A 23,382-nucleotide genomic window follows, 5' to 3' on the forward strand; every position below is an offset into this window, starting at 1 on the left:
TCATCTGCTGCAAGCATCATAACACACACTTCACTATCAGGGCCTCTTTGATATTTCCATCTGGAAAAGGCAAGCGCTGCCTCCCTGAAGTCTGAAAACTACCTTTTAATCTCCTATTCTCCTTGATCTACTTCTTTTTCCACCACTTGTTCTAGCTCCCCAATGAATTCAAGGATCACTCATCTGTCTAGTTTCTAATGCTCCTTAAAATGCTCGCAAACTTTTCTCAGAAGGGGCTCTTAAATTTAATTCAGGTGATTCCATTCCTTCAAAGAGGGCCAGTCACTAGCCTATGCAGGTGAAAAATTTTTTAAGAAGGACTGGGAGAAATAAAACTCTTTAGATGGAGCCACTTGTATGTCCAGATTTCATGATCCATTTCTAGCCTTTTACAGCCTGTTGTGAAGACATGCATTTTAATGGCTTTAGCCTCATCGCTATCTGAACAACAGGGACTTGATCTGTGTATTGAGATGGAATAAGAGAACAATGGAAGCTTTTCTTTTATGCTTCTGGGCAGCCTAAAGGAAGTTTGCAAGAATGGAGCTCAGCTGTGCTGTGATATTTCCACCACCACTCAGTAGGGGGAAAAGATTAACAGATTAAAGGCCTTACCCAACAAGACAAGTGCATGTGTACACATATTCAGGTCCCATATCTAAGGGTCTACAACAAACTCTTCTGCTTCTTTTGATCTCACCATCGCAAGTAGTTGAAGAATCTTAAAAGTGGAAGTGAGAAACCTACCATGCATTTTTTTCTGACGGTACTTATATTGTGATGTTTATTCATTTGGTGTATTGTTGTCTTGGGAACATATAATCAGGATGCCATAGAATTTAATATTACTTAAACTGAGGCAGCTTCACACACACACATGGTTAATTAACATATTTTACAATGACCCCAACTTTACATATTGGTAATGATGAAAGGTGCCCACTTTTCACTTAACATTCTTGAAACAGATGGATCATATTGTCAATATAACCATGCTGTCTTTTAAGAACTGTTAAGTTCTTAAAATTCTGCTTCCCAATGTGCCATTCTCTACTCCAAGTCATTGGATTCCCTATCATAATTCAACAAAGCAATCGCTTTTGGTTCTAACTTTAAGCCTACAATCTTTTTTAAAGTAATAGGGATTACCAGCAAGTAGTTTCCAGTGGTTTCCTGACAATTTTTCAGAGAACCCACAAGACTCTAATTAAAAGCAAATGCAATTGGACAGATAAAATATCCTGAGGTTCACCACAATGCTTTGATGTCTGCCTTCTGAGGAGGGTGTTGAAATCTCTTGAATATGGGATATATACCACAGTTGATTCTTGCAGTTGCCCTTCATTGGCTTAGGCTAGAATACTTAGTGCCACTTCCAAGGATATGAGAGTCACAAACTGAATGGCTTGAACCCTGGTTTTCACATTCCAAGAAGGTGCCTCTGCAAAGTAAACTTTCTTACTCAGCCCTTCCACAGCTGCCCATGCTTAATAGATCACATGAATTCAACATGAGTACATCAACCTGACCTATATCGCAACAGGTATTTATTTATTTAGTGCTTTGGGGATGTTCAAGATGTTTAATAGAATCCTAGTCATGTTCGTCTCTCCCTTCCCTCCTTGATAACTTGAGCACTCATCCTGTTCACCCCATTGTCTCAGCTGCCTCATGCTTTCCTCTCCCTAGCTTCCTCCTTTGCCCCATGCTTTTAGGCCGGCTTCCTCACTCACTGCCATGGCCATTATCTCAATCTTGTGTTCTGCTAGAACAATCTTTTCTCTAACATGATCACAGTCATAATGGCATTTCCTCTGGTAGCTGAGGCCCCGTTCTGAAAATCAGGTCTAGGGTTATCTGTGAAATTTCAATTAAATCAGAAGCTCTGATAGTTTGATAAGCTGCCTGTCGTTTTGAGTCAAAACATGAGGTTATTTGATCTGCTGTTTGTGTTTCTGGGGGCCAGAGTGCATCAAAGACCATCAGTGCAGACAGGCAGAAAGACTGATGATGTGGTGGTGACTTTACCAAGCAGTTTTTGACATTTATCTCTTGGATACGATATTCTTTAAAGCACCTAAAAGCTACCTACTTATCTTAAAAGAAATTAAAACTTTTTTAAAAGAAAAGAAAAGAATGTGGCCTTGTTCAGATATTTTCTTTGAAGAAGAAATAATTTAGAGATACTGGGATGTTTGAGACATAATGCCGAACCACAGCTTAGTGCCACATGAGGGAGACTTAAGCCTCACACAGGGCTCATCCGCAGTTTTGCTTCACCCATATTTTGATTGTATTGTGTACCAATTAATTCACCCTAGTCTGAGAGCTTTTTGCATTGTTATGTGACTGTCCCTTGCAGAAATACGATCTTACCCACTGAGTTGGATCTTTTCAGATGTGTGGAAAATCTGAAGAGAGATTTTGCTTAACCAAACTTCAGTTGAGTGGGTAAGATCAGATTTTTCCAATGCACAGCTATGGAACAACAAGAAAAGCTCTTGGACCCAGAGGAATTAATACACAATATGATGAAAATGCAGGCCAAGCCAAGGTGTGGATGAGACCTCAGGCTCCTTCCTCCTTCCCCTTTCCTTTCATGACAGGATCCCCTCCTAGCTTCTGGCATTGTTCGCAATTTCATCTGAACCAGCAAACCATGGTTTGCCTTGTCCTACAAACCAGTATGGAAACTAGGATCAAACCATGGTTTGCAATCCTAGTTTGTGGCGTTAAGTTTTGCAGATAGTTTTGCAGGTTTGTACAAAGTGGCAGACAGTGGTTTTCCACAAACAAGGAAGGGAGGGAAGAAATTTCAGCCTGTACGGCGAAGAGAGAAAGCATGAGCTCAAGGGTCTTTAAAAGCTTGTACACATTGCACCAATCATGGTTTGATATTACATCTGAACCAGGCCACTGAGTGCTTTTCTTACAAATAGCATGTACAGAATATATGAGGAGTTTAACAGATAAGCTCAGATACAAAATAGGGGCATCTTTTCTATTCAATAAATGTTATGAATTAATCATGAATTGTATTAATCAATTAAAACTGTGTAGCTTTACATATGAATAATAAAAAAAGCTTTTTTGAAGGACAGGGTTATGTCAAAGTAGGTCACACTTGGAGTAGATCCAGTGGGCTTAAAATCACTCATAACTAACAAGTGCATTGATTTCAGTGGGTTTGCTCTGAGTGTGAGTGAGGTACAGCCCAATCTTTCTTTCACTGATGATTATGTATGTTTATGTTTCACAGAAGTCACCTTCTCAGAAGTGGCATCTCTAACTCACGTCAGACAAAAGGGGAAATGCTTCTCATAAGATGGCACTAGTCACCTGCAGTTTTATAAACAATACATTGTGTGTGTGTGTGTGTGTGTGTGTGTGTGTGTGTGTTGCCTGGAAAATCAGTTTTTATTCAGTCACTCAAAAGGTGTGTGATCATGCATGCACTTGGGGCAGAAAGGGCTCCACTTCCTCCCATTTTTAAACACATAAATAAATCTTTGCATGTAAGAGGAATGCCTGATAACCTCCTTCTACCTCTAGGTCAGGATGAGAACATCTGGCTGGACTGCCAATATAAATTCAATTATATACCATGGTAAAACAGTTCAGATCTCCAAAGATATCAATTACTTTGCTGGAAACCAGAGAGCAGATCAATAAGTGCAAAAGCAATTATCAGAAACAGGCATATTTCTTTTTCTTGAAAGCAGAGTGGATAGGTGAATAGAACTACCTTTCTTATGCAGAACATTATGGAATTAGCGATGCAGTGTGACAACCACCTGTAGTGATCTATTTGCACAATGGATTTCAATTTGTGTAAACAGGGCTCATTCTTCCTCCCCTACTCCAAGAATCTGCCCATGTTGCCCCTAAAATATACTCTGAAGGCTTGGAGGACCCCTCTGGAGTAGATTGCGAGGTACGGCGACTGCAGGGAGAAGGGGAGGGGAGGCAATTTCATTGCATCTGCTGGTGAAATGTCAGATTTCATGCATAACTGGCTTCCTGTCCAATCACAATATTTTGAATTAGGTATCCCTTTAGATGCATAACATTTTGATTACGTTTGTTTGTTTGTTTAGCTAGCTAGTTAGCTTGATAGGTGCTCAACCACTTCCAAGGATTTAGGGTTCATCATTTAAAATCTGATCAGAACAGGGCCCACATACCTGTTCCCAACTGAAATACTCCCAAAGTTGCAGAAAATATATGAGGAGAAAAAAATCCTGTAGGGCTAACCACAGCTTTGCGGGTGAAATTAGGTCAGAAAAACAGCATGAAGAAAATAGTTCAAATTTACTCCAGCACTACTGCTCCAATCCCTCCACCCCCACTTACTGCTGTTTTAAAATGACAATATTTGGAAATACATAATGTGTAATTTAGTTTTATATCGCCTGGTAGCTGCATCCCACTAGTAAACAGCTGCAATACAAATGAGGCAGAGGAACATTCACAACGCCTTCCTAGGTACACTTGATGCCCTTTTGTGGGGTTGACAGAGTACTAGGAGGCCGGAGAGGATAGCTCATTTGGTAGAGCGTGAGACACTTGATCTGAGAGTTGTGAGTTTGAGCCCTACATTGGGGGGGGGGGGGGAGAGAAAAACCACCCTGCTAATTATAGTCTGCTGGGAGGAGATATATAACACAAATAATATAGTTATTGGTAATTTAGCAGAATGGCAGGTATATTTCTCTTCTGCATCCAGCAGAATCTGCTCTCTTGGTGTGATTGATTTTGCTTTTGGCTTCCAAAAAATAGGCTCTCCGGATATTGTATCCGTCACGGATCATAATCAAAGCCTTGCAAATCATCTTATTGCATGAGTATATCTGGTAAGGTAGACGGTGATTAAAACTTGATATTTTAACTGGCAGGATTTCCTTCAGCTGATAAAGCCAATACTTTTATGACTTTAATGATTCCTTGGAAGAACACAATTAGGCAAACTAACAAAGCGAGAAAAGTTCTGTCCTCTGACCTATGATTAAACAGATGCCAAGTTTGTTTCAATTTTCCCCTTGCATAAGCGCGCACACACACACACACAGACTTACATGTGCCAAATTATAGTCTCATTTCCCTGGGAATTAAAAGCTTAAAATAAAACCAAGTGTTCTTCCATCCTCTGGATGCGATAAAATGCAATGACCTTTAGCTTCCTTCCTCGCTAACAAAATTGGAGAAGTGCAGCAGCAAAAGCAACAATGGAACTTACTCTTTAGGAGGGTTTAGGTCCTCTGGTCTGGTCTCGAAGAACTGAAAGACTTCATCACACTGTGAAATGTGAGGGGGAAGCTTCACCAATGCCTGTTTTTAAATATATAAGGGAAAGTCAGTTTTTTAAAATATGCCAAGTAACAAGAATTTCTTTTAGAAAAAAAGTTTTGGATCATATCAACCCAGAAATGTTAGTGAATAAAAACAGGATGACATAAAAACACAAATTGGACTTACAAACTTGGTCTTCAAGCAGATTCACAGCTGTCAATCCTTGTTCAATATTCCCCAACCTTGGGCCACAGATGTTGTTACACTACAATCCCCATCATCCCCAGGCAGCATGGCCGCAGGTCAGGGGTGATGGGAGGTGTAGTCCAGCAACACCTTGAGACCAAAAGGTTGAAAAAGCCTGCTTTAGTTGGTCGTCCCTTTCTAGGCATGGGACAAGCAGAAATGTAGACTAGTCCTTAGTGATGGAGAATTTTCAAAGAGAAAGACACCATCTCTTGTAATGGTATCATTAGCTGGTATAAAAGGAAGAAACAATCTTATGCTCTATATTTAAATAAGCACAAAAGCTAGCTGTTCTGGGTCAAAACATACCTATACTATTCTTGTTTAATGTTTTGTTAAAAAAACAAAGTCCTTGACATTATAATATCACTCATTTCATAAGTCACCTAAAGATGCTTTACTACAACTTTGAACATTTGACCTATTGTAGTTATAGATGGGCAAGGTGCCATTTTATACTTCCCAATGCCTCCAACCAATTAATTTACTTGAGATTTATATCCTGTTCCAAGAGCACTGTTGTGCATCATGGTTTTGAGTCTTGATGAAAGGTTCAGATATCCTTTGATCATTATCCTGTGCAAAATGATGCCATGGTGATCCACTTCTATTATTTATTTATTTATTTTTCAAAAAAGGTATTAGGAATACTTCCTTCCAATTTCCAATGGCTGGTGTTTATGCACAGATCAGACACAACAATTTTGACTTCCCAGATTGCAAAGAGATTTAAACAAATCAGCAAGGATAATGGGTAGGAGTTTTTTTACTATTTTTTCTAAGGGCTCGTCCACACTACTGCTCCTCACGTGCCTATAAAGCACATGTCTGAGAGGTTTTCTGTTTGACCAATGCCTTCTAAGTATGGGTCTGAGAGGTTTTCCCCTTACCCTGCTCCTTTCCCAAGGAAAACCTGCCCTTTAGCTCTAAATAGAAGCAAATGGAAATCCATGGAAAACCCAATTGCTGTTCGCTCCTATTGAGAGCTAAAGAGTGGTTTTCCCCGGGGAAAAGTATGGGTAAGCCCTGAGACAGGTTGTCACCAAAGAGTTCAGTATAACCAAATCTTCTCAGACTTATTATAAACCCATTCACCAGAATGAGGTTGCCTGGCTTATCTGGATGTAAAAGCAGATTTTTAAAATTGGTTTTTTTCTCTAGATGGGTCTTGGCAATTTGAATGCCCTACCAATTAGGACTAGCAAACTTAGATCTACGGTAACTCTTTTACTATGTGCCTGATTTATAGTGCTCTGATACCTTGTTCTGTGATGGTGCATATTTTTTTAAGCAATTGCTTTTCATTGTTTCTTTATGTTGGTTGATCTTGTTGGTTGCCTTTCATGTTTGGGAAAAAAATCCTTTCCATTATTTAATGCAATTTGATAAGGTTTGTTTATTTACGTTTATATACTGTTTAATCACCCAAGCGTCTAAGTGGTGCATATACATATTACGGGGGGAAACCATGCAGTGGATAGGATCAATTAAAATTAATCATAAAAACAGAAGATCAGTTTGACTGCAATTATATTGCCATGATGTGATTTGAAAATGTGGGCTTGACTGTGATTATATCCACGATTTATGATATGATTTTCTTGGAACAGGAGTTAAGAAAGTCCACCCCGACTGTTAGAAGACCTCCATATTTCCTTCTTTTTCATGGCTTCCTGCCTGCACTAGGAGCCGAAAAAATCCCAGAACCTTTTATGCTGTTTTACTTCTGTGCATGGTGATTAGAGGTAAATACTTTTCATTAATTGTGTGAAATACTGGTATTGTTTCCATATAACTGATAGGAAGGAATTGCTAAAACTATAAAAGCTGGTATGGCCCACAACCATGCAAGGGCACCCTGAGATCCCTTTGTTTGCATTCAGGTGCCTGTGTTAATCCAGCCCATGGTTTGCAGGATCAGGCACTATACATGCATAATCCCTCCTCTCCTTTCCCCTTCAGTGCCTGGTTTAATGAAACACATCCTGATTTTATGAGCCAAATAAGGATTGCAAGCCAAAGTTTAAACTTGAATTTGCAATTTTGGTCTGGAAATTCAAACCAGTTTGTAGTCTGACAAACCAGTAAGTCTTCCATTAAGATGGGCCTGCTTATAGGAAGAAAGGTGAGGAAAGAGTGAGTTCATACAAAGCTTGTCCCCAAGATTTTGTTGGACGACTGGACAGCATGACATCTGAATAGAACCTGTGTAGATTGTTTCTGCAATTGAGCTAGCCTCACACAGCACCAGTAGTGCAAATCGTCCTTACACAATCCAGTGGGGGTTGGGCTGCAAGCAATAGCTTTGTTGTTAAGCGACAGCTATATCAGTTTGCTTCTTTTACTTCAAAACAGAAGATATATGTACTTCGCGACTGGAGAAGATGAACACACCATTTCATAGGAGGTTTTTTTCCCCCTAAGGAAAAGGTTAATGAAATGTCAAGACATTGCTGTGAGAGTAAAGGCTACGTAGCCCTGCTCACATTTGTCAATTTTTCAAAAGGCTAAAAGATCCCTGTAGCACTTGAGTGGAGGGAGAGGGAGCAAACAGCCTCTAAAGCCTTTGGGGAATATTGTTGTTTTGAAATCTCAAATGCTTTTTAAAAGCTCACAAAACGGCAGGGACATCAGAGTGGGGAAAATTGTCACTCATCAAGTACTGATTTAATAGGCACTATCGAAAGGTGTCAATGATACGGAACCACATTCTGCAAGTGCCTCTACATTCTGGGCTCAAGTGGTTTTGGAGTCATTCCCTTGGGAAGTGTAATTCTATTAGGGGGCAAAGGCTTTTTAATGCTTATTTATTTATCTTGTTGGATCAGGATACTGGGCTGAAGAGACTTTGGTCTGAATGATCCAGAAGGACATCAGAAGAAATTAAGTAGCAGAGGATGGGGGCATGGAGAAGGGGAATGGACAAGGTAGCAAAGACGCCACTGGCTTAACAAATGGAATTAAATGTTTTGGCAAATAAGAATGGGAAAGGCATTATATGCATTAACAGTGCAAGATACATCGCAAACACATTTAGAGAGGCTTTATGTGACCACAACAGTTGAGAACCCTTACTAAAGAATGAAATGTGTCTGGTATAGAAAGCCTATGAAGAAGTAGCTCATTATTTCAGATTGGGGGAAACTGCAAAGATGAAAGAAGAAAGCTGCTTCAGATGGGCCCTGGAAGAGTTCAATTCACACAAAAATAATGCCAAGTTTGCTAACAGTAAAATGATCCAGGGAGATAAATTCCAGTGGGCAAGAAATATTTACAAGCGCAGCTCACACAGTCTTGCTGATTACCAGGCAAAACATTCAGAGTTCTGTTGTTTGTGTTTATATACATGAAAAAATAGATCCCTTACTGTGCCTGATCCTCAACTTGCCTCTGGAAAGACTTCCATTACGGTGCCAGAAAGAGCCTAATTATCAAAGTTGAGTTATTTACTTTAGCAGCTGTATGGCTATGAAACACATCACACGGGTTCTTGGGAGGTCTGCTGAGCAGAGGTAGCCTGAGCATCTCCTGTTCTTCACTTTAAAAGATTCCAGTCAGCTATAGAGCAGATCTGATTTTGAAAGTAATATTTGCCATGAGTTTCTCTATATGCAGAGATTGGTGTGCTTTGATTTGCACGGCTTCTTTCTGCTGAATAAAATAAATTCCATATCTGCTGTTTCTAGGGCATAATTTGGAAAAAATGATTTGATGTGACCAAATATGGCCTGGTACCAATTCCATGCTACATATATATACACTGTGTGAATTTGAGGTAGTGATCTACTGACAGACTGATACCATTGTGGCAGCTGCAATCAAGGATTGCACTAGACTTTTGGAATTGTCCACAGTCCAACCATCACCTTAAGACAAGTTTGCTATATATTTGCCAAATGCACATGGCATGAAATTGGCTCTAACCATTCACATCTATAACACAGTACAGAAGTTAGGTCCTAACAACTATACCAAGTTATTATGTGTTAAACTAGGGCCAGAAAGAACCCAGTTAAATCCGTCTCTGCCACGAAGTCCAATCATCATCTTGCACCTATTTCACAGGATTGTTGTGAGAGTAACCACAAAACTGTCCAATGTGAAGTTTTTGTGTTTTTTAAATTTTATTTTTCTTATCTACATTTTACTCATATTTTGGCAGGTTTTAGTTTGATAGAGACTTTCACAGAGATACCCTCACACATTGGTACAAGCCAAGGGGCAGCTGAAGAGTTTTGAGGCTAACCAGAGTGGAGTTACACTGCAAACCTTTAGGCCACCCCTTCAAATTCTCTTTTTCACTGTCTATGTTCCAGTTTGTTTTCTTTTATTTATTTTATAAGAGGCACAAATATTTCCTGGCATATTATTCCCTAACTTTGGGTCCAATCATACAAGTCCCAGTGCATGTCAGTTGCACTACTTCCCACAGAGCACCGCTGTAACTGGAGAAGCATTGTGTGTGTTAGAAAAAAGGGCTGTGTTTGTACGTCGTGATAAACCACGTTGCCATGCAAGCTACACCTGCTGAAATGCACAACTATCAGAAGTGCAAGGGCCTCCCTCTTTTTCACCATGCCACCCTAGCTGACTTGTACACTGGGCATAATATGATGTCTCCAATTAGTGGGCATTTGCATGATCACATTCCATATCACGTGAGTTCAAAGAATCAACTGTGAATCTCAGTAGAGAAGGGACTGCTGCTTTTTTAATAACTACAGTGTTGTCGATGGAACAGCCCTACTAACACTCAATCAATATAGACGCACACATACACACACAATCTTCATGTCAAGCTGCAGCTTGTACTTCGTTCAGTATTGATTAGAATTTTTAAGAACAAAAGGAGCCTGACTTCGCTGCAAGGGGAATGCTTTGGTAGATTCCACTGACACAGATAGTAAACAAGGCCAAGATGAATACTGACTAGCAGTTAGGTAGCCTTCGTTATCACAGCCATAAACGATATAACAATTTCTCAAGCATGTATTTCTCAGACACGTCCCTCGCGCCAGTAAGTGACTGTCTGCTTCTCAAACAATTGCATCTTAGATAAGTAACCAATGTCTGCTTTCTGGGTGGGGTCAGAGGCCACCTCTACAATCTTGGAGTGAATTCCTGCTTTCTGAGCAGCACGTCTGTTCAGTGAACCCATGACATTATTTCATATGCACATGTTTTGCACAGTTCCTGTCTGAACGATTAATGTGAAGGATACAGTGTGAGTACACGTGGTTACAGCCATTACGCCTTCATTTGCCAGACACTGCATCAATTGTTGCAGAAAAGGCTTGATCTCATAAGATAAGGTTTTAGTTCCGTTTTCCCTAGCCAGAGGGTTGAGAATTAATGCTATCTTTTCTTTGGGCCTCAAGCTCTTAGAACTTTGATGCATGTTGCTATCAATACGCTTCTACCACATTATTTTGCCTAAAACTATACCGGGGGAAGGGGGAGGGGAGCAGAAGCTGAACTAATTTTAGAGACCCTATTTGACCCTCTATTAGTCAGCAAGTGCATCATGTCTTTGCCTCTGTTTAACCATGCTCAGTGAGGGCATTTATAAGATCAATTAATGTAGACTGGTTACTTCCTGATACTCTTTGAGTCTTTGTTCATATGATCAGGATCCAAAAGAATGAGGATACATGCACACACACCATTCTAATACAAACAGCATTTATATTAATTGTGTGCATATTTGGCTGAACAGTGGAGTAAAAAAATCCTTTAAATAAATATGTACTATTTTGAAAACACAACACGATGATTGTGAAAGGGACCCAATTATGTGTATGGTGACTGAGAAGTAAGCCCCGCTGAATTTTACGGAGTTTACTCAAAAGTAAATGTGCATAGGATTTGCAGCCAGAGTGAAGCAAGAGACAGTTTGATTTTAAGGAGCAGCAGACCTTTGTAACTTACTTTGAAAAACCACAGTTTCTAGATGTAGCAGCTGGCAACCTCACAGGAGTGAACCTCCAAGGATTCCAGCTCCAGGATATACAGCAGCTTCCTCTCTGGTCTTTGACCTATAAAGCTCTATAGGTCAGGTATACCTACTAAGCGTCCTCCTTTCTTTCCTTCTTCCATTAGAAATAATACTGAATGAACATGCCCTCCTGCAGGCACTGGGTCAAGGTGATCAATCATGTAAAGAGTTACTTTTAAGAAGAAAGGAAATACTTTGAAAAATACCATGGGAGTCTTCTGTAGAACTGTGTAACCCTGGATGGTCTAGATTATGATGGGATGGGAGCACATTGCCGCAGGAGTTATTTAAGAAATAATTAAATGTCATAGGGATGTTGACATCACTTAAGAGAGAGGACTATATTATATATGTCCTTTTCCACTACACACCGCTGGAACTCAAAGGGTGCATTCTGAAGGGTAAGCACCATTTTCATCTTCATTTATTTTTCAGATTCAGATTACAGTTAATTCAACTATGCATCTTTTGTTTGTGTGAGAGGGAAACTCTGTAGACATACCAGTAAGCTAAAACAGTCCCGTTCCCCTCTAAATATGCTTGGGTGACCATCTCACATTGTGTTCTGTCAGTTATCACTCTCCTAAGAAGATAAGAATTCTTACCCTGCAATAGTCATCAATAGGCCGTAGCCTCTTCACAGCGACATCTCGAATGTGACTTCTCCGGAACAGGATTTTACCTAAGGGGGAAAAGAGAATGTAGAAATTGAGCAGGTGCCTCCTAGACAACATTTTGACTATTTGAGCCCAGGTGTGAAGAAAAAGGTTAGAAACTTGGATCTCTTCATAATGCCATCTCCAAATGAGTGAGGCTTGTGGCAGAACAAGAGGTCTGACAGTTTGGATTTTTCACACTCTAGAAAATGTGTGAAATAAGGCTGGCTGTCAGATTTTTAGTACTGCAGGCATCGGTACCCAGTCAAAGGTGTAAGCATGGGTAAGCAAACTAAGGCCCAGGGGCCAAATCCGACCAAATCGCCTTCTAAATCCGGCCTGCAGATGGTCTGGGAATCAGCATGTTTTCACATGAGTAGAATGTGTGCTTTTATTTAAAATGCATCTCTGGGTTATTTGTGGGGCATAGGAATTCATTCTTTGCCCCCCCCCCCCCCATAAAAACATAGTTCAGCCCCCCACAAGGTCTGAGGGACAGTGGACCAGCCCCCTGCTGAAAAAGTTTGCTGACCCCTGGTGTAAGGAATCAGGGCTCAGAACAGTGGGGTCTGAATGCAGGACCCTGGTGTCCTACTGCCTGAATCAACCTGCCTGGAAACAGCTGCACCAGATGGCTGGAGATTAATACATACAGAACCATCCATTCTGACTAGATCCTACAAAGACAGCTTAGTAGGGTCTGAAAAATGAAGCAGGAAAGCCTGATCACGGTTGTCTATGAGCTGGTAACTTCCAGGTTGGATACTGCAATAACCCTGCATCTATTTCAAGGGTTGCACATGTTTGCAGGATCAGGACCAGGTTCTCATCAACAGCTGGCTGGTGCTGGCTGCTCTAACAATACTTGCTGTCTCTTTGGAGTATAAGAGAATGCATTCCAGCACCCCTCAGTAGCTGGCAAAATATCAATTTAGTGGGTCTGGGTGTGATTAAGAAGACCTGTCAGGCTAAACAAAGGGAGGATTAAACTGGGGGATTAAACTGCATAAATCATGTGTAAGTTTTGCTTCACTTCTCATTCCACTACACCAACACAAGGCAACATGGGATACATGCCTTGGTTTTTCTCGCAACATGGGACCAGGAATGTGAGGCTTAGTTTAGGGCAAACATCCTCCTTTCAAGGACACTATGAAAACATCCTAATTTTGCGGGGTTGTGGTGGTCATTACTGTTTTTACAATACAACAGCCCCCACCTTTTCAGCATTCCAACTAACTGGTGTGCTGGGCAAGCTAGGAAGAAGTTTTAATAATGTGTCATGTGGAGATAGTGCGGATTGTGAATGACTCCTATTCCCCAGTTTCTAATCCAAGCCACAAAGTGAAAACCAGACTGGTGGTGACCATATTTTACAAAATATAAAGCAGCCATAGATGTGGAACACATGAAAGGCCTCCTGAACTTGTAATTCAACTTCGCTAAGCAGACAGTTTACAAGGAGGCTCATTCCTGCCAACAGCTCCATAGTACCATAATAGATACAAGGTTTGGACATGAGAAACAACGCAAGTATAATGTTATGTGTGGAACAGGGTAATAAAACAAAATAGAATAAAATTAAAAGGATGGGGTGAGGTTCTAGGATATGCCATATCTACATTCATTCTTTAAACGCTGCTGCTGCTGCTGCTCTCTAATGGAAGAGAGATTGGGAAGTCATCTGTAGACCATTTAGGCTGGCAAAAAGACCCCACACCATACCCACTTCGGGAGAAAGGCAGGGATTAATAATAATAATGATTTAACCATTATTGCCCCTGGAGAACTCAGCAGTCAGGAGGAATAGAAGGATAGGGACAAAACCAGAACTATCTGGCTCTACCCTGAGCTTTTTTCAGCCAGAACTCATTGGAACTCAGTTCTGGCACCCCTAAGGTATGTGCCATTGCCATTATAAGAGAAAAAGGGAGGTCTCATGGTGAGTTCTGACACCTCTTTTTCTAGAAAAATAGCACTGGCTCTACCTCTCATTGGCTTGGTCTCCACTTACTGTTGGTCTCCCTGCCTTGGCAAATCCACACCGTGATCAACTCCCGCCCGGAAACCAATGTCCCCACTGTGGAAGGCTGTGTGGATCCAGAATTGGCCTCCCACAGTGGGGACTTATGGACTCATTTTTAAAACTGTGTTTATGGAAGACAATCTTACTCAGCTATGAGTGATCGCCAAAGAACACCAGATCCCAATGGACACCAGCTACCACTGAGAGAGAGAAATAAGTAATTTTGGTCCAGGCATTGCATTTTCAGCTATAGCATTTCCCCCACATACTACCACTTCCTTTCCACAAACATGCACACACAATCTTGCAAAATCCCAATTTTAATTTTTTTTAAAAAAATGTGCCTAATTCGAATGATTTATTCCAGCACAGAAATTGCTTTGAGTTTTTAGTGCATACATTTTTATGTTAGCCTCTTGTGTACAATCATTTCTGTCACAGGGAAATTCAAGCTACTGTTTAAAGATTTCTTGAAGACCTGGGAAGATCAAATATCCCCATTTATTGTCAAGAGATTTATGATGATCTGTATTGGTCCATCATCAGGAAGGGAGTTCATCTGGCACAACTCTAATTGACTTGCTGGTTGAATGCATCTTTAAGCCTTCCTTAGAGCTGTATGATTTGCTCTGATATTTAAATGGAGAATTGTTCCTAACATTGTTGCACCATGTCTGTATAGGGCTGTATAAATGGGAGGGGGGGAACTATAACACCACTACCACCACCCTGCTTTAAAGAAATATATTTCTCCTCTTATCTGTAGTTGTCATTTTTAGGCACTGGAGGAGCACAGATATACAATTGGTACTGGGAAACAAACTTCCTTTATGCTTCTCACCATGAAATTCCTTCCATCACTCTGCAGGAGAACAAACACTCAAGCCTCTGTCACATACAATAAAATTCATAAATGGCCATTATAGGCAAGCTGTCTGAAGCCACTTGGACATCAACAAGAGGAAAGCAGGGGTGGAGAGACACAGAGAGAGTTTTGTTGACAGAATGTCAACTTCATTCTTCTCATCACAGTGTATCCAATGGCCAAGGAGCTGCACAAATATACCAACTGAAATTGCATCCAAAAAGATTCCCTTCTTACAGTTTTACAGGATAAATTAAAGACTTCTTGCATCATCTCTCTGACAACTCCTTGAAGTAAAAAAAACCCCAAGTTTTGACTGCATGTGCAGTAGACAGGGCAGGGCTGCTGTTATATAAGTCAAGAGATGCAACTCAACAGGTCTTCGCCAGAAACCTGACATGAAGCCTTTATAGTCAGGTGGGAATCATAACTTTTGCAGTCACACAACATGTTTTTTACAGTATGTTAGGGACATACACAATTGCAGTATCTTAAATGACATTCACTGAACCTGCTGCTCTCCCATGCCTCCTGCTGTGCCTTCTTGATAATTCTTTCTTTAAGAATAGGAAGGAAAGAAGGAACAGTGTCCATGGCTATGGTCGGACCATACACCCTCCCCAAACAATTCTGGGAACTGTTAATGGTGATGGTAATTGTAGCTCCATGAGAGATGAACCATAAATGTATGGTGTGTATGTAGCATGTGTAGAGCTGGCCTGTAGAGAACTCTGCTTCAGATGCTGCCCCAGTTGTCCTGCTCGAGGGGGAGACCTCAGCATTCCCAGCCTGAGGATGTGGCTCTTCCATCATCCTTGCAGTGTGAAGATGATTCCCTTGCATCCTCTCCCACACTGCAAAATAGGTTACAGGCCCTTTAAGTATAGCAACTAATGCTTGGGGAGGTGAAGAACCACTGGAAGATCAAGGTCCCACAGGACCCTAATCCTTTCCTGAGAAAACATCTTCCTAAACACAACTAGCATGGATCTCTTGCCGCATTATTCATTACCATAGAACCCAAGGATACTTTGAATGCAAAAGTCCCAGCTTCAATTGCCAGCATTTCCAACCGAGGCTGTGATGGACCCCTGTTGGAGTCTCTGCAGAGTTGATGCCAGTCACTGTAGAACAATAGTCTGTTTGGAATAAGGCAACTTATCACCTTCTGAAACCTTGTTAACAGTTTGCTACCCAGGCTATTCTTACTTCAGCCTCCAAAAGAGGAAAAAATCAAAATGAAAGCTTAACTGCAAAATAACTACACTTCAGCTCACATAAGAGAATCTGCTGTTATTAAGCAAAGTGCCTGTGTCAGAATGAACCCATTCAGGCCACACAGAGCCGTCACATTTCAACAGCCTTTACCCCAATGAAAGCAAAAGCATTAAGAAGCTCACTCAGGGATTGTTGTTCTAGCCAATTACTTCCCCCCCTGAAAGGAAAAGTGTCCTAAGCAAAAATGACAGCAGGATCTGCCTCCTGCTTTCTCCATAGTTATAGAAAGTACAGGATATATGACAGCTTTTTTATATATAAATACAAATGAATACTAGTAAAACTTAGAAGGAGGATTGTGAACTGACAAATGTTCTTTTGGATCTTGAATAATTGCATCTGAATTTCAGAGCATAAGGCAGTCGCACTGGACAGGCTGCTAGAAAAACACTAGCCCAAACAAGCTGGGCCTTCTTTCCAAGCACAGCCAAAGAGAAGCAACAACTCCCCAAATACTGCCTGCCTTTGTTCCCTTGTGCTGCTGTGCTATGCAGGCTGGCCATCGTTTACAGAATCCTGACACCAAGAACCTCACATAACCCTCAAAGGGTGGTCAGGTTTGTAGACTTGAGGTCTCCATTTCCATCCCGATGATGGATAGATGCCATCCTCCTCACAGGCCTATGAACAAAGCACACTGAGAGCTCAGCTGAGCACTCTCCTACCTTTCCACATCTGAAGGGTGTGTGGACTGTATGGACCGGATGTGCTGTATGAAAGCATTTTAGACCCACAAATAAAGGCACACTTGCCTTTTGAATTTAGAGGCAAGATTTTCAAGTGGCTTCCATGCAAAGTCAGTGCAAATCTTTTTAGATAAAACTACCCTTTAAGTCCAGCACAAATCAGTCTGTGTGTCTAAGGTTCTAGCAGCTCAGATTTTAGCATCAAACAATGTGGATAGGTCTGCACCGGTGTTTCTTCCATTCAAAAGAGGAAGTGTGCAGACAGGAAGAGATAGGCTGTCCATAGGAGCAATTATTTCATATAGTTGGGACAAAAAATAATATATGGTTTCCTATAGATATAGGCAGGTGTTTTTTTAAAGGATATGCATGCTTTAAAATACAGAGGATACACTATTTTGAAGAAAATGGCTATACTAGGAAACAATATTGTCATTTTCATTTCAAACAAAGCCTCTTGATTTTGCGAGATTGCTACCCAAAAATGTCACAGGAAAAAATCACCAAAAGGCATATGTTGCACTTCTTAATTGGAACAAAACCAGCTTATAGCCTCTGTCAATAATACAGCACAAAATACACCAAGAAAGGCTGTTAATACAATTATCTTCTTATTGCTATTTTAGGAGACACAGATGGGCTGGTAACAGGATCTCTTATTCCATAATTTATGAGTACATGTGTCTTGAACAATTTTCCACTAGGGATATCAATCGCATCCTGTCCATTTTGAAGAAAATCCCCTCATGGCTTTATTTGGAACTAGCATGGCAAATAAGACATGGTATTTATCTTGAATCCTTCACTGGACTCCTAAGTGTAGAAGTAACCCAGTTGAAATCCTATCTTCCATCTATTTTCTTTCTTTAAAACATTTGGCAGAAATTGTATATGTGTATTTGGGAGTAAGTCCCATTGAACTGGATGGGACTTACTTTCAAACCTGCATAAGCTCATAGGGACATTTGTATCCTGCTTTACACCAATGAGTCCACTATTAGAAGAACTGTCTGGGGTAATGTCTGGTAAAATCAGACACTGGGAAATACTGAGTATTTAACAACATCTGATTTTAATAGTCATACAGACAATATTGCAGCACTTTTGAGGTACAGGAAACTCTCAACATATACAGATTTAATTTACGCACATTCAGGTTTACATGCTTGGCAAAAAAAATTTTTTTAAAAAAATAAGGGCGTGGATGTCTAGAAGAAGAAAAAAGACTATGGCAATACCTCCTGCCATGGAACCCAGTGTGTTTTAACTTTATGTGATATTGGCTTTATGCACTATCCCTGGAACGTAACTCCTGTGTAAGTTGAGAGTTGCCTGTACTTATTATTAGACAAGAGTGCTTTTATTTATAAATGTGTTACTTAAATTACAAAGCCAAGTTCCAATTTGGCAGCCTTGCAGCTTTGAAACTGTGGAGCTTGAAATGCTCCTGGAAACCACACTAAGTGATAGCTTATCATTGCGTCCAGGTGTACTGTACAGCAAAATATATATGCTGCAATTAGATTTGTAAATTGAGTGGGGGAGAACAAAGACTGCCACCATACAGCTTGTCTAATAGTAAGCATTCTATCCCCCCAATGTCCCTTCCCACATATTTAGGTGGGTTTTTCACCCACAAACGTTTTAACATTTAGTGTACTATTTTATGTTTTAAAAACTTACTTTATATAATATCATAAAGATGGTCATGTACACAAATTATATTCAGCCTGGCTTCTTCTGGTGTCTATAATTCTGCATTCACAATCATGAGAAACCCACTGTAGACTAAAACCAACTGGAAGGCAATGCATTTCTGCATTTCAAAAATACAGTAATTATTTCTAAGTTGGCATCCATACATATAATTGAACCCGTGCAAACTTTTTGCACCTCTTTTTTTTGGTAATGCATAACTGGCCACCCTCATGCAACAAGCACAAGATCCGCCTGTTGAGTGCTTCCAAATCTTGGCTTCTCCAGCAATAGTAGTTGGAAACCCAAAAGCAAAACAGACACTGCTTCTTTGAAGGGGTATCAGTTATCACAAGGGTTTGAAGTTGTTTTGCACATGGTTACAGGGAGCCCCATCCTGACAGCATTTGGAACAGCAGCTATCAGAACAGGGATTGGCATAGCTGTCATCTAGAATCAGCCTTTGAATGCTTGGTGTCTCTCCCTTTCTGATACCTAGTTCATTGAGAGAAAAATGGCAATAACAAAAAGGGGGTGGGGCGGAACAGTATAGTGATCACTATGGAATAGTTAGGTTGGGATATACTGAATTCCAAAATCATATAAATAGAAGCAACGTATGGCCGCTAAGTAGCATGTCTGAGAATAGCGGTGCAGACTAAATACCGAACAGCAGTTGACAGTCAAACCTGACACAGGAACAATACTTAGTCCATTTTGAGCCTGACTTTGGGGGAATCATGCACTCAAGTCCTATGACAACTGGAGAAAAGCCTCATGGCCAGTTGCAAAGGGACTTTTCAAGTCATGTGGAATAATCCTATGAATGTTTACTCAGAAGAAAGTTCTGTTCTTACTGCATAGCATTGAAGCCAAAATAGACACACAAACATTCTCATTTCCCCCCTACAAAGTTGAGGGGCTGTCTTTTCAACAATTTTGTTGGTATCTCTGAAATATTTAGAACTTCTGCTGCAAGTGCCTTTAAAACTGTAGGGAGATGGGAGTGCCATTATTACTTACACACACACACACACACACACGGCCAAAACAGCTGTTGTACTTTAGTTAAATATATATTCAAACTCTTCTCTTCACACTTTTAAGAATGTCATTGTGGGTGTGGATGGGTATACTAAATGGTTATTTAAAAGTACCCTATAAGTCAGGTGGCAGGCACAAATATTTTATAAAACTAGTTCTTTAAAAACCTCATACAAGGGTTTCAAAGGAAACTGGAGGAGTTAAAATAAACAAACAAACATTAAAAAATTGTCCACTAGCACTTTAGAGACCAACTAAGTTTGTTCTGGATTTTTCTCAGAAGGGTAGTAAAAAACCCCACCCCACCCTCCCACTATATATAAGGGTCTGGTGACTTCTGTTTCAGTGCATCTGAAGAAGTGTGCATGCACACAAAAGCTTATACCTGGAACAAACTTAGTTGGTCTCTAAGGTGCTACTGGACAAATTTTTAATTTTCTTATTATTTCGACTGCGTCAGACACGGCTACTTACCTGAATCTGGAGGAGTTAAATTACTTTTAGATATAAAATATGCAGAAGTTGTTTTTTAAAAAATACTTTAAAAGCCTTGTTTTCAGTTTGCAGATAGAGGATAGCACTCCTAAACCACTTTTAAAAGCCTTTCTATGACTCTTGATGTGCTGCAAACATTAGGATGGCTCATAACAGTTGTGGTATTTTTTGCTCCTAAAATATTTAACTGGACCTCCTCATGGACCTTTGCACATAAGGAATGTTTTGAGTACTCCTTTTGCAGCTGTGTCAGTGTCACTAAAAACCCCTGATGCAGACAAGCTCTAGGGGGTCTGAATCCCACCCCTCCTTTTGCTTACAAAGCTGATGTTGTCCCTGGAACGTCTCACAGAATGGGAGTCGCTCAGAATTGCTCCTTCGGCCAGGTATCTTAACAAGAATCAGTGTATTACTGGAGTCGACTCGTCTGGGATCTTTTGCAGGCACAAAGGGCTTACTGATGGCCACCCTGTCAGTTTGGCAGTGTGTCTGTGTGGAAAAGAACTCCACCAAACAACCTGCATAAAGGTCCCACGGCTGGGCACAGTTCTAGGCCCTCCTGAACTCTGGAGTCGTTCACTGGCTGGATTTGTATTCATTTCCCCAACCCAGCCCTGATCCCCTTCCCCTCATCATAGTGATTTTATATGGACATGGAAAGAAGGATGTTTATGTTTCTGGGAATGGTGACAAGGGAGCCCGCTGGAAACCGGAGTAAGGCTATTTCTAATGCTAAGCTTCATGCAGCACAACCCTAAGCATATTTACTTCTTACTTGTTAAATGAAATGAGACTTACTTAGTAGTAAATGTGATTAGAATTAGAGTTGTAAAAGTCTTTTGGTTGCCCATATAGTCACCCCTTTCTCAGAGCTGCCTCACTGTCAACATAGATCTTAGCAACACAGATAACTGCATGCCAAGTCAGAACACTGGCTCATTTGGCAAAATTGGGTCAGCACTGACTGGCAAGGACTCTCCTGATGTTCAGCCTTGTCCAGCCCCACTTGGCAATGACAAGGAATGGACCCAGGACCTTTGGCATGCCAAGCAAGAACTACAGCTGTTACCACTGTTATGTGTTACTTTTGAATAGTTCTATCACTGGCACGGTTTCAGGCAGAGTGCCTCATGCTAAAAAATGTCATCTATCAAAACAAAGCATAGAAAGTTAAAAGAAAATTCATGTCCATGACCTAAATAAACAAAAACCTATGTGTGCATGTGATCTAAATGACCAGTTCCACCAGGCCTCCTCTCCCTCAACTGGCAGCAGCCATTCTAGCAGGCTACCTCAGTGGGAGAGTTGGGAAGCAGGGCTCATTTCATCAGCTTTGCCAAAGAACTAGCTCAGGTGCCTCCTTCCCCTGACCTATTTCTATGCCAGCTGGCCATTATCAGATCTTCTATTTAAGAACAGTCTATTGTGTTTGCTTTTTTCTTCTTCCCTACCCATCCCTTTTCCTTTCAGTGTCATTTTTCCTTTTTACATTGTAAGCCTGCGGAATAGGACTGTTTCATTTTAGAAGCTATTCTAGGTGCCTTTTTGGTTTAAGACTGGGTTATAAATGCTCGAAATAAATAGTTTCTTTTTTTAAGATGCAAAGACTGAATGGAAAAGTATGGGGAAATGTAATAGTGTGTTTCCTCCATTGGTAGGAGATTGGACTTGATGACCTTTGAGAATCCTTCCAACCTCATTACTCTATAGGTTGCTATTTCTATGCCTGGGTGCCACACTGGCACTTGGGCTGCTCTTCCATGAAGGATCATGGGTGAGGAAGGTAACTGAGTAGACAGCTGCTACCTGGTGGTGGTGGTTTTGGGGGTTTTCTTGGTGGGTTTTTTTTTTTTTTTTCATTTTGTACTTTCATTCCTCTTCCACCCTAAGGTGGAGCTGGGGAAACAGTCATTTTAAATACACAGCAGGGTGCTGCAGACTGAAAAATATGAATAATAATGATATTTTTTAAAGCTCATATATAACAAGAATTATTCAGATAACTAGAGTGACTATGAGATTCATTCCTGAGTCAGTTGAATGACCTGGAAGTAAATTATAAAGAAAAGATTCCCACAAGGGCATCCATGAACATGTACAAACATTAAATACGTCATAATCTTATAAAATTGGGCAACAACAGTCATTTACCAGAAAGGACAGGCAGTTCCTCTATAAACAAAGGATTTACACTTCTGCATTTAAAAGCATCAAACTCTCTCAATTATTTAACGAGAGGCAAGCACACATACATGCATTTTAAGTATTATTTCTAATAACCACAACTTATTTTCCTTGCAAGATCCATAAAATGGGGAGGGGTTGAAAGGCAACCAGACCCCCCAACATTTCTGTGTTTCCAGTTCACATGGCAAGGGAACTGTGGGCATCACTGCAGTCGTGAGTTTTCTACGTGCACATGTACCACAGTCTTTCGATCTAAAATGCAGATACAGTATTTGCTAAGAGCACCCATTAATTTACAGCTAAATCTTGCTTTCCAACACTACAGCAACTCTCCAGGAAATGAACTGCTGCAACTGTCCAGGGAATGAAGTGCCCTTGATGGATTTATGGTAGTGTAAATTATACCTGCTCCACAAGATTGTAATCCTTAAATCTTTAAAATTTAAAATCTTGTAAGAGCTGACAGTACATAAAATAGTGGCTAAAAAGATCAGGAAGATGGATCATTGTTCTTGTGAAGAAAAGCTTATGTGGCTAGGGAACCTTTTATTTGTGGAATGATAACCAAGGAGAATGAAGGTTTATAGAGTCATGAATAGCTTGCACAGAGCAGAAAGAAACAAAACATTCTATTTCATGATGCCAAAACTCAGGTCAGTTATTCAAAGAAAGCCACTGCCAAAAAGTCGCATTATGCCTGCAGTTCTATGCAATCTTAATTTGGAGTAAGCCACATTGAACTCAGCAGTTCTTCTGGATAAATATGGATAGGGTTGAGCTGCATACCAAATAATATATAATAACTGGCCTATGGAATTCAATGTCATATGATGTTGTAATGAGTCACTGGTATAGATTCACTTTTAAAAGATTAAAATTCATGGAGAATATCAATGGCCAGAGCATTTCTAAGTCTCTAG

General features: G+C 40.4%; 1 protein-coding gene and 1 long non-coding RNA gene across 26 annotated transcripts in view; one reads left to right on the forward strand and one right to left on the reverse strand.

Annotated features, from left to right (window-relative positions):
- Nucleotides 1–9,207, forward strand: part of LOC310678178 — a 38,311-nt gene extending 29,104 nt beyond the window's left edge. For all 16 annotated transcript variants that reach the window (XR_014511654.1, XR_014511655.1, XR_014511656.1 and 13 more), the window contains 2 exons: nt 7,146–7,280; nt 8,364–9,207. This is a non-coding gene — a long non-coding RNA (uncharacterized lncRNA). The remainder of the gene's footprint in view (nt 1–7,145; nt 7,281–8,363) is intronic.
- Nucleotides 1–23,382, reverse strand: part of SH3PXD2A (SH3 and PX domains 2A) — a 250,465-nt gene that overhangs the window by 134,498 nt on the left and 92,585 nt on the right. For all 10 annotated transcript variants that reach the window (XM_083441520.1, XM_083441519.1, XM_083441524.1 and 7 more), the window contains 2 exons: nt 12,136–12,212; nt 5,237–5,328 (listed from right to left, as the gene is read on the reverse strand). In XM_083441520.1, coding sequence (XP_083297646.1) covers nt 5,237–5,328; nt 12,136–12,212 — 169 coding nt within the window. The remainder of the gene's footprint in view (nt 1–5,236; nt 5,329–12,135; nt 12,213–23,382) is intronic.

This window comes from Podarcis tiliguerta, assembly GCF_965153285.1.
Source record: "Podarcis tiliguerta genome assembly, chromosome: 5".
In the NCBI taxonomy this organism is placed as follows: Eukaryota; Metazoa; Chordata; class Lepidosauria; order Squamata; family Lacertidae; genus Podarcis; species Podarcis tiliguerta.